This window comes from Gossypium hirsutum, chromosome D08 (genome assembly GCF_007990345.1).
Source record: "Gossypium hirsutum isolate 1008001.06 chromosome D08, Gossypium_hirsutum_v2.1, whole genome shotgun sequence".
In the NCBI taxonomy this organism is placed as follows: Eukaryota; Viridiplantae; Streptophyta; class Magnoliopsida; order Malvales; family Malvaceae; genus Gossypium; species Gossypium hirsutum.
The window spans coordinates 944,676-960,289 of NC_053444.1; the positions used below are offsets into that span (position 1 = coordinate 944,676).

The window sequence follows — 15,614 nt, forward strand, 5'->3', positions numbered from 1 at the left end:
TTTAAGGTTAAGGTACATATTGTAATAAATATAATGCTTTATAAATGTTTTGTGCAGAGAAAAATGGTCACGATTATTCGAACTATGAAAAAGATAAGCACTAAACAACAATGGGAGATTGTTAACATTTTGGTAAAAAATTAAGAAATTATAGGATGGGCTTGAACAACGATTACATTGTTGCCCACATAATTGTTGTGAACATCATTATACAAAAGTTAATTTGGTCATGTTATGTTGGTTTTAGGTGGGAAATTCAAAAATATTGTTTTCTTAGAGAATCATTTATATACATCGAACATAAAATTAGGTTGGATACTCTATGGTTGATGGTATCTTCTAACAAAAGAAATAGAAGAAAATGGTACGAGATCTTAATAGAAGAATTTGTGAAGGTCATCGTAAAAGATGATGCAAAGAGAACTTCCCAATTGATTACATATAACCATATCTGTAGTAGAAATCCAAACCCTCCTTATTGTTCATGGATGAGGAATTTATATATCGGTGTCGACTCTATTCATAAATTTTGTAAGGAGATTAATCCAAATGATGGACGTGCATAAGGTTATGGGTTTATATAATTAAGGGAAGGAAATCAGGGTTTAAGGTTTGAAATATATTATCTTGTATGGAAAAATCTGATTTTGTTATTATATGAAGTTGGTGTTTTTATTATATCATAGGGAAGTTATGATATAAATGAAAATTATCATTTATTATTTAATAAATTTAATATTTTTAAACTTTTGTGTTGACGGGAAATTCGAACTTATTTTTTGAATTATTATTATTATTTTGGGTTGCTATGGTTCAAGTTAGTTTTTAGTTCAAGTCAATTTTGTGTTTGGATAATTTTTAGTTCAAATAATTTTGGGTTCATACCATTCGGGTTAGGCTCGGGTCATTGAAAGTTCAAATCATATTGGGTTCTAAACACTTCTATATCTAGGTCTTTTTAAGCTACCATTTTAGTTTTGAACCATTCCGGATTCAACTCATTTTGATTTCAATTATATTTAAATTCGAGTTTACATTGTTGACATTTTATTATCAAATCAAGTTACTATAATCGAAGTTCTAGTTCAACAAATCAAAATTTCAAATTTGGGTCAAAATCCAGGAATCGCAAGCAAATGTGAAGGCGAGGGAGGTCATGCAGTGGCCTTGGTCTCCTGATAGATTTGTGATTTAGTCCCTTAAAATTTTATGAAATTACATATTAGTATGATGATAAAATTACACTTTAACCCCTAAATTTTTAATTAATCTCTTTTAACTCCCCTACAACAACTTTTTGACTTCCCCAAAATCACAAGTTGAAGTTGCTTCTCATACATCAAGAGATGGAAATGCCAACGAAACCGATAGAATCTTATTTCCCAACCTTTGAAGAAATATTTGCCCAATAAAAAAGTATATTATTAGGATAAAATTAAAGAAACAAGAAAAAATAAAGAATAATTCTATTGAAAGCAAACAAAAGATGAAGAAATCTCCTGTTTGATTGTTTTGTGTGTATATATAACAACCAACAAAAATAGAGATTTTTATAAGATATTGATTTGAAAAAATAGATTTAAAACCCAAAGGGATTAAATTGAATAATAATAAGACATGATGGACTGGAAGCCAAATGTTGTGTTCGAAGAGTTTGAGGTGCCGACTGAATGGGTTCATGAGGTTGCAGACGACACCTTAATTGCGTATCTACCAGGTCTTATTTCTTTTTCCAATTTTTCATGATTTATTTAGTTTTATTGTTATTATTATGATAAAAGTACGGTAGAGACGTTTTTATTAGGAGTCGGGTTGTATACTACCTCTTAATTAAAAAATAGATAAATTAATTTCTTATTGTACGTTAGATTAAAGAGTAAATTAATCAGGGGCAAATGTAGAAGTTTTTTTGGGTATTATTGAATTATAAATTTTTGAGATGTCAAATATAAATTTTATCATTTATTAATTTATGATTTTATAATTTTTGAAACGATTAAATAGAATTTATTTTTCATTTGTTAGGGGCTAAAATGTAATTTCTTCATATTAATTTTTAGTTTGATAATTGATAGGGGGAATTTTCAATTCTAGAGGTGACCAGGGCTCCTACTTGCCCCTGTATCCGCCTTTGAAATTGATATTTTTATTAAAAATTTCATCAATTTCTACTGTTAAAAGTTGGTTCCTGTACGACAGCATGAGATACACGTGGCACACCACGTGTCATTGTTTGGTTATTCTATTAGTCGTGCTAGTTTTTAACAATAGAAATAGATGAAATTTTTAACAGGAAAGACCGATTTGCAGTTTGATCTAATGTACAGGGACTAATTTGCCTATTTTTTAGTAGAAGGGATAAAATACAATTTGACACCTAGTATAGGGGCCCTACAATATTTTTACTCTTATTATTACATATATGTTCGAAAAATAATTACTTTTTATTATTTAAAATATTTTTTGATGTACTTTTCAATTTTTAAAGTTGTAGTATTGGCCCAAACAATAGCAGTAAAATCTGTTTAGTTAGATTCAATTACTAGTCTTACATTATGCTTACAGTTGTAGTTGTAGACTTGATCCATATTTTCTAATTAAATTATTCTAAGTACCTATACTTTTTAGAAATTTAAAATTTCAGCCTTCACACAAATAATTTGTAACACCCCTTACCCGAGACCGTCTCCGGAATCGAGTACGAGATGTCATCCAATTTAACTTACCGATTCGGAGCATAAAAATTTGCTTTTAAAATTAAATTCACTGTTCATAACAACACTGTCCACCTGCGCAACTGTCACTAATTTAAATATAACTTGAGTTACGAAACACAAAATTTAAATCCGTAAATTTTCCGTGAAACTAGACTCATATTCCTACTTACCATAAAAGTTTCAGAATTTTTAACTTAGCACATTAGTACAGTTTATTCATTAAAGTATCCCCTGTTTCACAGCTCGACAGATCTGACCTCTTGGCGTTAAAAATCAAATATCTAATTGTACAGAATTCATATAAGGTTACCATTAATTTATTTTGAAAATAGACTCACTAAGGAATCTAAACATATAAATTATGACCTATAATTATTTCTGTACAATTTATAATGATTTTTTAAAGTTAGAACAGGGGACTTCAAAAACCATTCTGACCTTGTCTCACTAAAATTTAAATATCTCAAAATATAAAATTCCTTTGCCTACACCGTTTCTTTCATGTAAAAATAGACTTGATAAGATTTAATTCTATATATCATTCACCCTCTAATTCCATTTCTACTATTTATGGTGATTTTTCACATTCACGTCACTGCTGCTGTCAAAGAAACTGCTTCTTTGAATTAGTTACCATTTAAACATACATAACTCCAAAACATATTCTTTAATAACTACTTCAATAGCTAACATTAGCCATATCATTTGGACATGCTTAAAATGATTAAGACTCTATACATGCCATAGTTTAAACATTTTGAAAAGCACATAATACCGAGATGGTTATGATAGTGTGATACGAGCTCCGACGGTCCACTATTCGATCAAGTTCAAATCACTATAAAACAAAGGAAAGAAAGAGATGTGTAAGCTATAAATAGCTTAGTAAGTTACATGTAAACAATAATTACTCAATTAATAATTAACACTTTTAACATATAACTAATTAAAATATTTCTTAGCAATTTCAATCACTTACACATACACAATCTTACCAATTCACTTGCATATACATTTTCACACTTAACATTTCATATTCACTTTAATTCATTATTAATCCCGTTGAACACTTGGAATATACACGGATACGTAGAGATTTAGCACATAAGTGCCACACTGATATGTAGCCGAAGCTACCACTGATATGTAGCCGAAGCTACCACTGGATGTAGCCAAAGCTACCACTGAAATGTAGCCGAAGCTACCACTGATAATAACACTGGAAATGTCCACGGGTCTGCTCACACAAGCTGTCAGGTGTCTGCAACACATGCTAGATCACCCAGCACCCGGGACTCACTGTAACACTGTAACACTGGTCTCTAGTGACATGTCACTTGTATCCAATTCTATTCCTAAGTTCAACCGGGAATTTACACTTAACACTTTATTTTCAACACTTTATCACTTGAATAATTCATGAACAACTTTCCTTCCACATTCAATATTAATCCACATATCAAATATAATTCACAATTTATACAAATATAACTATTATTTACATATGACTTACCTCGGATGCAAAACGACTATTTTTGTAATTTAGTCGATAACTTTCTCTTTTCCCCGATCACTTGCACTATTTCTTCTTTCTTGATCTATATTAACACAATTTAATACATTTTATCAATATTCCATTCAAATACAATTCATACACAACATTTTGACACATTTACATTTTTCCCCATAACTTTTCAAAAATTCCACTTTTGTCCCTAAGCTCGTAAAAATAAAATTCTCTAAATTCTTAAATTTCAAACTTCACTAAATCATATTTCATGCTCATAACGGGCCTCAATTTCACAAAATCACAACTTTATGCACACTTTACCATCTTTCACAATTTAGCCCTTTTTCAACATTTTTCATTGAAATTCATCTAGTAAAACTTGTAATTAACACTTCAAACATTCATTATCTAACATCACTAATCAATTTACAATTATATCATGAATGGGTCAATTTTTAAACTTTAATTTCATTTAAATTAAATGGTAGAAACATGAAATTCAAGCTTCAATAAGCATAAAAATACGAAAATAATTAAAAACGGGGCAAGAAATCACTTACAATTGAGCTTATGAAAATCAAAACCCTTAACTATGGTAACCTGAAACTTTCGGCAGCAAGCTTCTGATTTTTTTTTGAAGAAGATGGACACTTATTTTCTCTTTATTTTGTCTTTTACCCAATTTGGACAAAAATGCCCTTGACCCATTACTTAGATATTTTTCTAGAAATACCCTTTTGTGTCCATAACACTAATTTATGGTCTAATTGCCACATAAACACTTCCAATTTCATGCAATAATTCAATTAAGTCATTTAATCACTAATTAGACACACTTTGCATTTTTCTCAATTTAGTCCTAAAAATTCAATTAAGCACTAAAGTATTAAAATTTCCTATCCATATTTTCACACAATATTTCAATCAATCAGTAACTAATAAAAATTTATAAAATTAAACTATTTCACTTCGGATTTGTGGTTACGAAACCACTATTCCGATTAGGCCCTATTTCGGGCTATCACATAATTGTCGTTGATCTATAAATTAAATTTTCGAAATAACATAACTTAATGAATTTCACAAAAACTATATATGCTTAACACAGGAACTAATAGCTTAATTTAACCTAATCCCGAAATATTCCACAAAAACCATACTTTTAAAAGAAATGGATTTACCGATGAGGCATTAACATTGTTAGCGTAGGTCGAGACTTTGGGTCTTTAAATATTCAAGTTCAAGTCCCACCATATATAATTATTATGTACGACTCTCCAGTCCCATTATATGTAGTTACTATTGTTTAATTATGCTCGATTATATTCCGATTCTTCATCCATTTACTTTTGTATTAATTTAATTTTACTTCATAGTTATTTTAACATATGTTTATAGTTATAGTGGAATCATTTTGCCATGGTTATCTAAACCAGGGTTAGACTGGAAACTAGTTGGGGCAATAGGCTAGAGAAAGATTTCAGATTGGTTGAATCGAGAATTAATATGAACTGATTCAACTGAGTTAAAAAAATCAATTGAATCAATGATTAAATCGACTAAATCAATTTTTAATAATATTATTTTTTAATAATTTATTTAATTAAATCGATTGGACTAATTGGAATGATGAATTGATAGTTTGATTGAAAAAAAAAAGCAATCTTAAAAAGTTTCATTTCAAACAAAATGTACATTTAAAAATATTAATTTCAGCCGATTGAGTCTTAACTCGATTTGTATGAATATTATTGTCAATGCAAGAAGATATGGATTCGAGTGCACTATAGTGCATTATCCTCGTATTTATAAGTTAGAGAGATGCTATGAGTAGTTTTAAGTATTATATTAAAAATAATAGATATGATAAGAAATTATAAAAATATTATTAAAAAAAATTAAATCCAAAAAAGTTAAATTTATCAAGAGGAAATTTTTTTCTCATTGAACAGGGTTTAAGAAGGAGCAACTTAAAGTTCAAATAACCAGTGGAGGATTCTTGAGAATATATGGAGAACGTTCACTCGGTGGCAACAAAATCAGCCGATTTTCTAAAGAATTCCCATTCCCATCAAACTGTGATTTATCCAAAATCAGAGCTAATTTCAATGGCGGCATGCTTCGCGTTAAATTCCCCAAATCCACCATCCAAGCCGATCAAAATCAACAAGCAAAAACATCTCCAGATCCAGATCCAGGAGCTCCGCCGTCGATGGCGGCTCCACCACCTGCAGGTTATGCTGATGCCGCATTGAAACAAAACGACGACGTTCAACAAGCTCCTCCCACGGCGGATCTAAAGCCACACGCAGATGATGATGATATTGATACTTCAATGAAACGAAAAGATGCCGTTGAACAACAGGTTCCTCCTATGACGGGGATTGAAACGGCGGGTAAGGGACTGACTCGTTCGAGAAAAATTGTTTTGGCTGTTTTATTGGTTGCGGTAGTTGCTGTTTATGTTAAAAATGTTTTTAGGTCTATGAAGAACGAGTATAATTAATTAACCCGAATCTAAATCCGAACCTGGACTCGAATATTGAACCTTATACTTTAAATCTTAAATTTGACCTTTTGATTTAGGGTTTAAGTTCGAGTTCAAAGTTCAGATTTAAAAAAATTACCAAAATTATATATCAATTACATAGAAAAAAATTATTGAAATATCATTAAATAATTAGATATAAATATAGGATGACATGATGTCCTTGTTTAATACTATCATTTCTCTATAAAAATTATTTTTTAAAATATTATATTATTACAATATATATTAGATCAAGGATGGATATGTCGAAACTTACTTTCAAGTTGGACTAACACGTAAGCATTTTTGTTACCTTCCCGAAAGATACGCTTAAGTGAATTAAAAGTAATATTTTGCGAAAGTTACGGATTTAGTTCATATGCTTTGATTTGATCAATTTTAGTTTATATATTTTTTGAATTGGTCAATTTTAGTATTGACCTAAATAATAGCGGTTAAATCCATTAGTTAAATTCAATTATTAGTTTTATATTATGGGTTCAGTTATAGATTTAGCCCATACTCTCCAATCAGATCATTGTTAGACGCTATACTTTTCAAAATTTAAAAATTTAGTCTTAACAAAAATGATAATCATTAATCCATTAACTGATTTTTTTTATTAATATGAGGAAATAACAAGCTGACATAACACTACAGTTATGATAACATGTTTGTTGCATCGTATTTTTGAAAATAGCAGAATTTAATTTAATGAATTCATCAATTATTGTTTGGTCAGAATTTAGACTTAAAAAATATTAAAGACTACATCAACAGGTAATATTCTATTTCAAGATTGATAAAATTTAGTTTTCTAGCCATTAAAAGTTCATATCTAAAATCCCAAAATTGAAACTCAAATTGAATTTTAATTTGAACAATCTTATTATAACTTCTAATCATATCTATTCTTTTTGACATAATGTCTAAAACTATTCATAGCTCCTCCCCAATCTATAAATAGGCGCGCACTCGAACCCACGTCCTCTTGCATTAGCAATAATAGCCGTACCAATATAATTAAAACTCAATCGAAAAACTAAATCTTAACTTAAATATATATTATTGTGGTATATGTTGTTGAACATTAAATTTGATTAAACAGAATGATTGAATTTAAATTTTAATAAGAAAATAAGAATATTTAATTTACATTTCAAAATTTATGAAAAATTTGACCGCATATTTTGACATAAAATTATTGGGTGTAAAGGGAATTAATTAATTAAATTATTCTTAAATTCATGCTATCTTTTGTTAACTATTATTCTTTTTCCGTTATCGAACTCCTTTATCAAAAAAGCTTCGCAACGTGTTTTTCCTTTCTTTGGTTCCTTTTGTTAATACAGTGTACATAAGAGAGGACAATTCACTCGAGGTCGAGAGTCGGAATAAGGATAATAGAATAGATTAATTGAAAATTATTCAATTATAGTTAAAAAATCGGTAAAGAAACAAGGGTTAATTAATATAGAGGTATTTAGATTTGGTAACTTATACTTACTTGGTACCTAAATATTTTTTTGGACTTAACTGGTACCTAAATTTGGAGACTGTTGGATAGGTGATGTATTTATCTACGGTTAGCGTAAAAATAGCGATAACGGTGAGATTAAATATTGTAGCGTGAGACCAAAAAAATAAAAACTAAACGCACCGCACTGGAGGTAAATATACATCCAAAAGGGCCCTAAGTCAACTTAGTATTTTTTTTAGGTGCTTGACTAATAACGTTAAAATAAGTTGGCGTTGAACTAATAACCAATAGCTTGATGCCATACAACCATTACTATTGGTCGTCAGTGTCATATCAGCACCACATCAACGTATTTTAATAGTGTTAGTCAGGTGCCTAAAAAAATACCAAGTTAACTTGTAATTTTCAAATTTAGTTACCGGTTAGATAAAAAAACAATTTATAAATTACCAAAATTTTAATACCTCTATATATATTAACCCAAAAATAAATTTATCGAAAACACATAATACAAGGACCCATTTATACAATTTCAACATAATTTCTTAAAATAATATATTATATAATATTTTCATTCAATACAATAAAAAACAACAAAAATATCAAATATTCCATTTATATAAACTAAATAATTTATATTAAAAAAATTATCTTTATTTACATTTGGCATTTCTAAGTTGAAAAAGTGCTAAGATTTCCCTTTCATCAAATATTCTATTGTAGCGTTGTTCTTCTCTAATTGTCTAGAAACTTCACAAATTAGAGAATATTTAGATGCTAAATTGTGTACATGTGTTACTTCTTTATATTCTTTGCCTATTTCCTTGGCTTTAGATCTTCCAACAAACTCAATAATTAATTCTCTGCATTTTATAGGTCTGTCATTTAAAGGATAGATGCTCATCACAAATTTTAAAACTGTTCTATATTCAAAATGAGGATCGAAACTATATTTAAAAAAATATGTATCCTAAACTAAAATTATAACTATTATATATATACTAAACTCTAAAACTTTATATATATATGCACGATTAAACTATAATAAGAATTAAGCATTACATAAGGATATCCGAAACCATATTTAAAAAAATAACTCACAACAATTTATTTGACGAGTTCACAAAAAAAATTGTTTAGAGTGAAAATACATATTTTAAAAAGTAAAGAAAAAAGAGAGAGATTAATATGGTATACTCAATATTTGAATTTGACTTCAATATTTAAATTGGCTCATGAATTTTCTCAATTTGATACTTGAGTTTTTTTTTCTAATTAATTACCTAAGTTTGGTTTAAATGTTCAATTTGGTATATAAGTACAGTTAGATCCTATTGATTGCAGCTTTCTTCGGACCTTCATAAAAAGCATGAAAAAAAAAGCTCAAATAGTACAATGCCTCCATACCCCAAAATGAAAAGAGAGATCTCGTAGTTATTAATTTATGAAGATACGTTGTTAGGAGCTTCATTTTATTTTACCATTAAGGCCAAACCTAAACATGTGTTTAAGAGATCGCTGCCCATACACTGATAAAGAATATACGGATTATTGAGATTAAAGGAGTGGTGATGGTCCCCCCTAGGACCACCCAAATCGCACAAATGAATAGAAAATTTGATCTACATTAGATTAAGTCAAATATTAACTAGATCACATTTCTTTGGCTGGGTATCAAATTCAAAATTGAAGCTAAACTCATGTATCAAATAATATAATAATCTAATTAAAATTGGTCAAATTAAATTTTAGGGACTAATCCACCAAAATGTATACCACAAGGACCTTTCTTAAATTTTACCAAAAAGGAAAAGTAAGTAAACATTTGCCAGCGGATGAGAGAGAATCAGATGCCTTACTGTATTGGGCCCAACTTTGGGCCTTTATATACACTTACTACCCTTTTCTATATTTTCCATATTCAACACATCACACTCTTTCTCATCATTTTTCTCCGCGATCTTTTCTCTCCCCAAACACCTCATTTTCCTGAGAAAAAAAAACAAAAAAGAAGCGTAAGTGAAGAAGGAGAAGAAGAAAAAGAAAATGGCGGACCAGCTTACCGATGACCAGATCTCTGAGTTCAAGGAGGCCTTTAGCCTCTTTGACAAGGATGGCGATGGTCCCTTCCTTCATCTCTCTCTTTCCTCACTATTATTTTGTTCTTGATTTTTTAAAAAATTATGCTGGAATAATGTTCTTCGTTTGGTTCAGCTCTGGTTTGCGGATCTGAGTGTTATTTTTCGTTTTTTATGCTTATTTTTTTGTTTAATTTTTGAATTTTGCGATCGTTTTCTTTCGTGATTTGAATGGTGTGACGGATCTAGGATTCCGAATTATGAATTTATGATATTGATTGATCTTTTTTTATGTATTTTCTTGCTTTTGATGGCTTATCGCTGTATTTTTTTCCTTTCATTTTCGTTCTCGTTGACCTTTCTCGGTCGTGATGTTGATTGCATTTATGACTTATCCTTGATGCTAAAGAGACTTACCTAGATCGCCATTTCGTTTCCTGATTTGCTCCATAGTTTTATGTTTGAGATTTGATTTTTGATTTAATCATGATTGAAGGTTGCATTTCTTTTATGTGAATGTTTAATCTCATTAGCTAAGCTTCTTTTGATTCTGTACTTGAGTTCGTTGGATTGAACCTCTAGCAAATTTCTTTTGATCTATAATCCCAAACATGGGAAATTATGTTTAGTACTTGGTACTTAAATACTTGAAGGCTATTGAATCAGTTAATTTCTATAAATCAATATACTTTGTTACATGTATTAGTTGATCCGTCAGTTGTTAAACTTTGAATTCTCGATGTTTTGCTCTATAAATTTGATCAATTACATTTCTGCCTGCATATCCGTGTCGTTTTTGCACATTGGAAAAATGTTACGATCCGCATCCGTACTTGTTCGGCTATGCATTTGTGTCTGTTTTTATTGCTTCATAGCTGAAACCATAGTCTTATTTCCTTCATTTGTTTCCAATACTCGCTATATAGGTTGCATTACTACCAAGGAACTGGGAACTGTGATGCGGTCACTCGGACAGAACCCTACTGAGGCAGAACTCCAAGATATGATTAATGAAGTTGACGCCGATGGAAATGGGACCATCGATTTCCCTGAATTTCTCAACCTGATGGCAAGGAAAATGAAAGATACTGATTCTGAGGAGGAACTTAAAGAAGCTTTCAGGGTGTTCGATAAGGATCAGAACGGTTTCATATCTGCTGCCGAGCTTCGTCACGTTATGACAAATCTTGGCGAGAAGCTTACCGACGAGGAAGTCGATGAGATGATCCGTGAAGCCGATGTTGATGGTGACGGCCAGATCAACTACGATGAATTCGTCAAAGTCATGATGGCCAAGTAAGGATCTCTCCAACCAAAAAAAAAAAAAAACAGAGTAGATAAGTTTGCAGAGATTTCAATCTCGTAATTGGTTCGTGGGTCGTTCGTTTATCGTTTGCATTAATTCGTCGACCGGCTTGTTTGCTCTGCTTTTTCTTTTAGTAGTCTGGGTTTTTATTTTTCTTATATTTGGTTTTGGTTTTTGTTTTTGTTTTTTTTGCTTTCTATTCTTGGTGCCTTTGAAACCTTTAGAACAATTTGCAAGATTCCAATGTTTTTTTTTGCTTATGGGTGACTAATTTTTACTATATTTTAAAATTTTAAAAGTGCTTTATTTTCAATGGTTTGTCTGATTTGCCTTTTCGAATGAGACTTGAATCCACTTTTTAATTGTTGCAACAACAACAATGATATCAATAGAGTTTAAGTTTAAAATTTTAGAAGTACTTTATTTTCAATGGTTTGTCTGATTTGCCTTTTCCGAATGGCACTCAAGTCCACGACTTTTTAATTATTGCAACAGCAATGATATCAATAGGGTTAAGGCTCAATCATCTTTTGCAAGTGTTTCTTTCTCGTATTTATCCATCCGATATTCCGGTATTTGTTTGGTTTCATATTTTCTCTTTCGTGTCTTCCTTTCGTTTACCCGAGGCTCTAGTTTATGTGGTTTGAAACACAAAATGATGATTTGAGCCTCGATGATTTGAATTTGAAATAATCTAAATTCGTACCTTCAACTTCAGCTGGAAGGAATCATAGCTTTAAACTTCTTTAAAAAACAATAAGGGTAAATATACATTATGGTACCTGAACTTGATCTTAAGGTTCAAATTAGTACTTAAGATTTTTTTTGTTCAATTAGGTATTTAAACTTGGTCTCAAGGTTTAATTTAGTATTTGAACCTTTTTTTGTTCGATTAGGTACTTGAGTTGGTTTTTCAGTTCAAATCGGTACATGAATTTGGCTTTATGGTTCAAACTGATTTAAATAAATACTGATTTGTATAAAAAAAAGCCGGATTCAAGTATAAAATTGAACAAAAAAATTAAGTTTAAGTACTTAAATTTAAGTTCAAGTACTTAATTAGATAATTTAATTAAAATTATGCATGTTTTTTAAAGTAGTAATATTTTTTCTATCTAAAAAGTTTTGCTAAATATTTTTCATTCAAATAGATCAAAATGTATATTTCAAAAAATAATTATAATTCTAAGTCGCCAAATAAATTGATAAGAATTTTTTTTTAACATGCAGTGGATATACCTTTACATATTTTTCTCCGATTGCACAATTTGTATTTTTTTGCATATATAAAATAAGAAGACAAAAATGAAAAAAAAATCATATTATATCAAATTGTAATTCATTACATCATTATATTTTCTTTTATTTTAAAAAGTTTAAATTATTGTTAATCCAAGAGGATGCGGGTTGGAGTACGTTGAGACGCATTATTTTTTTTGTTATGAGTTGGAGTGAGGTTATAGTAATTTTAAGCAGCGTGTCAAAAAGTCTTATTGACACTAAGAATCAAACCTGCATTTAAAGTTAACCAGTCATCTATTTTAATAATTTTTTGAAATTATAGTTTAAGCTATTTAATTCTAAAAAGATAAAATTATTGTATGACATACATACCTTTATAATAAAATTTATAATTTTTTACTTTTTTTAAAACTATATCAATGTATAAGAAATTAACTCAATTAAAATCTTAAATATAATTAAATTATGACACAGTGAGTGTAAAAAGTTATATTTAAAAACAAAATATAACTTTGACTAAAATAATAAAATTATATGCAATTATTTTCTAGATTTATTTCAGAAAAAAGATAAAAAGGCTTTATAAGTATAAATATTTTTGGTACAATATAATTATCTTTGTTATTTTGTTAAAGAAAATTCATCTAATCATTTTGCAACTTAAATATGGTATTAAAAATATTTCAAAAATATTTTTTTGAAAGAAAAATACGGATTAAGACCATAGAAGATATTTAATTTTTTCAAAGAATATAGAATAGAATATATAAATAAGACATTTTTCATATAAAAATGGACTCTTCAAATATATTCCACACCCTAAATGGAAGCATTATATTTTAAAGTTGGAATCCTACCATACCCACTAGTGTCCCTATCAATAAAAGCATCTAATTTCATATTTAGAAATCAAAATAAAAAAAATATTTGATTTTCCCTTCAAATATTTATAAAATATTTTAAAATTTTCAAATTATTTTGATTCCGAGTTAATTTGGATTGGGTCGATTTAACTTTTAAATTTTGTTAGATTACTTTCTTTGGGTTATTTTTAGGTCTAAATTTATTCAAGTTTGAATTAATGCAATATCGATGCCAACTAATTTGAATTTTAGTTACTATAAGTTATTTTAAATTTTGAGTTTAAATTGAATGAATTTAAATCATTAATTTTTTATGATCAAATCAAAGTGGACCGAATTGAATATTTGAATCTAATTTTCATTTCATTTCATTTTATTTTATTTAACAGGAGAAAAGAGAGGGCAACTTCAGATGTGAACACCACCATCAAGCGTAGTAAAAAATCTAAAGGAAAACAGCGTCGTAAATGCATTTTTCTTTAAGGAGAGCTATTTTCTTTCCTTTATTTATTTATCCATTTTGTATGTTGTAACTCTCCAATCAACCTAATAAATTTATATATATATATATATACACACAATGTGTGTTTCATGATTTTGAAAATGAAAATTAATCCAAACTCGAGAATAAATTGAGTGTGCGATTTTATTTTATCCCAAATGATGCTAGTAAATGATAAGAGCTTTAATCGTTTAGACTTTAACCTGTATATATAATTACATATGATGAGTTCAATGTAGTTTTAATTCGACCTCATTTATCCCACATCATGATCCCATAAAGATAACAATCCATTTTACTACACTCGTAATGTTTGCATGAATAAAACTATAAACTTTTCACACGAATAAATTTATGCCTTCATCGTAAAAAGATCCAGACTGCATCATTTTTTGTTGGGGATTGACTCGTATAAAAAACGAAATAGAAAATAGAGAGAAGATCGAACACAAATTTCACGTGAAAAACTCCTCCGAAGAAGATCAAAACCATAGGCAAATGAGGCATCGACTTTTCATTAAATGAGTAAACAAACGAGGGTACAATATGGAGAAAATAAACTTAAATATACTAAACAAATATTATCCAAAACCCTGAGTACAAAGCCCTAACTCTCGTCGAGCAAACTTGAAAGTAAAACCCTAACTCTCATAGAGCTCTCAAAAGGAGTACAAAATTCTCTTCATAGTTACCACGAAAACTCTCATAAAAACTCATTTGAGACTACATCTTGTCACAAAATAAAAAAAAAACCTTGTAGAACTACAACTTTACTTGTCTTCTTAATTGGGCTTGTAAAATAGAGATACAAGACCCCTTTTAAAGGCTAAGACTAGAGGTCTAATTATACTAAAATATCATTGGAGTAATCAAAGTTTAATTGGGAGAAAAAACTCGATTTATGTGGGGAACACATTGTCATGTCACAACGTTTCCATTCGCGTTGCCACGACGTCGTCCGTCGTCACAACGTTGGAAAACTTCTCGTTATAACGTCGCTGTCTATTCAGTCAAAAATACGAGACACACCCACATTTCTTTACTTAATTGTAAAAGTTAAATCTTACTCCATCTTTATATATCATCTTTACATATAAGAATTATTTTCATTACTCTAATTATTAAAAATAAAAGAAAAACTTAATATATTCACATCGAATCAGGAAAAATATAGATAACATATTAGAAAAATATATCAAAATTAAATACGAAATGATATATTAAATTTTTAATATCTAGTCAAATTCAAGAGAAAACCTTTAACTATTATTTATTTATTAATAAATAAGTTTATTTACTTTTAAAAAATAATAAAATAATAAAAATTTGAGAATGAATGATTAATAAAATGTAATAAAATGTAATAAACAATTGAGGTTAACCCAC

General features: G+C 29.1%; 2 protein-coding genes across 2 annotated transcripts; both read left to right on the plus strand.

Moving 5' to 3' along the window:
* Positions 1-1,552: 1,552 nt before the first annotated feature.
* On the plus strand, positions 1,553-7,200 carry LOC121220124 (uncharacterized). The gene is made up of 2 exons (XM_041099352.1): positions 1,553-1,717; positions 6,180-7,200. The coding sequence occupies exons 1-2, from the start codon at positions 1,618-1,620 to the stop codon at positions 6,731-6,733; spliced, it is 654 nt and encodes a 217-aa protein (XP_040955286.1). The 5' UTR covers positions 1,553-1,617; the 3' UTR covers positions 6,734-7,200.
* A 2,942-nt stretch (positions 7,201-10,142) lies between these two features.
* Positions 10,143-14,370, plus strand: LOC107949054 (calmodulin). Its single transcript, XM_041099353.1, has 3 exons — positions 10,143-10,359; positions 11,242-11,611; positions 14,116-14,370. The coding sequence occupies exons 1-3, from the start codon at positions 10,284-10,286 to the stop codon at positions 14,207-14,209; spliced, it is 540 nt and encodes a 179-aa protein (XP_040955287.1). The 5' UTR covers positions 10,143-10,283; the 3' UTR covers positions 14,210-14,370.
* Positions 14,371-15,614: the final 1,244 nt, after the last annotated feature.

Excerpts from the sequence above, each read along its gene's own strand:
- LOC107949054 (XM_041099353.1), top strand. The coding sequence starts at position 10,284 with ATGGCGGACCAGCTTACCGATGACCAGATCTCTGAGTTCAAGGAGGCC. Across the intron at positions 10,360-11,241 it reads CTTTGACAAGGATGGCGATG|GTTGCATTACTACCAAGGAA; the intron begins GTCCCTTCCTTC and ends CTCGCTATATAG. Across the intron at positions 11,612-14,115 it reads GTCAAAGTCATGATGGCCAA|GAGAAAAGAGAGGGCAACTT; the intron begins GTAAGGATCTCT and ends TTTATTTAACAG.
- LOC121220124 (XM_041099352.1), top strand. The coding sequence starts at position 1,618 with ATGATGGACTGGAAGCCAAATGTTGTGTTCGAAGAGTTTGAGGTGCCG. Across the intron at positions 1,718-6,179 it reads CTTAATTGCGTATCTACCAG|GGTTTAAGAAGGAGCAACTT; the intron begins GTCTTATTTCTT and ends CTCATTGAACAG.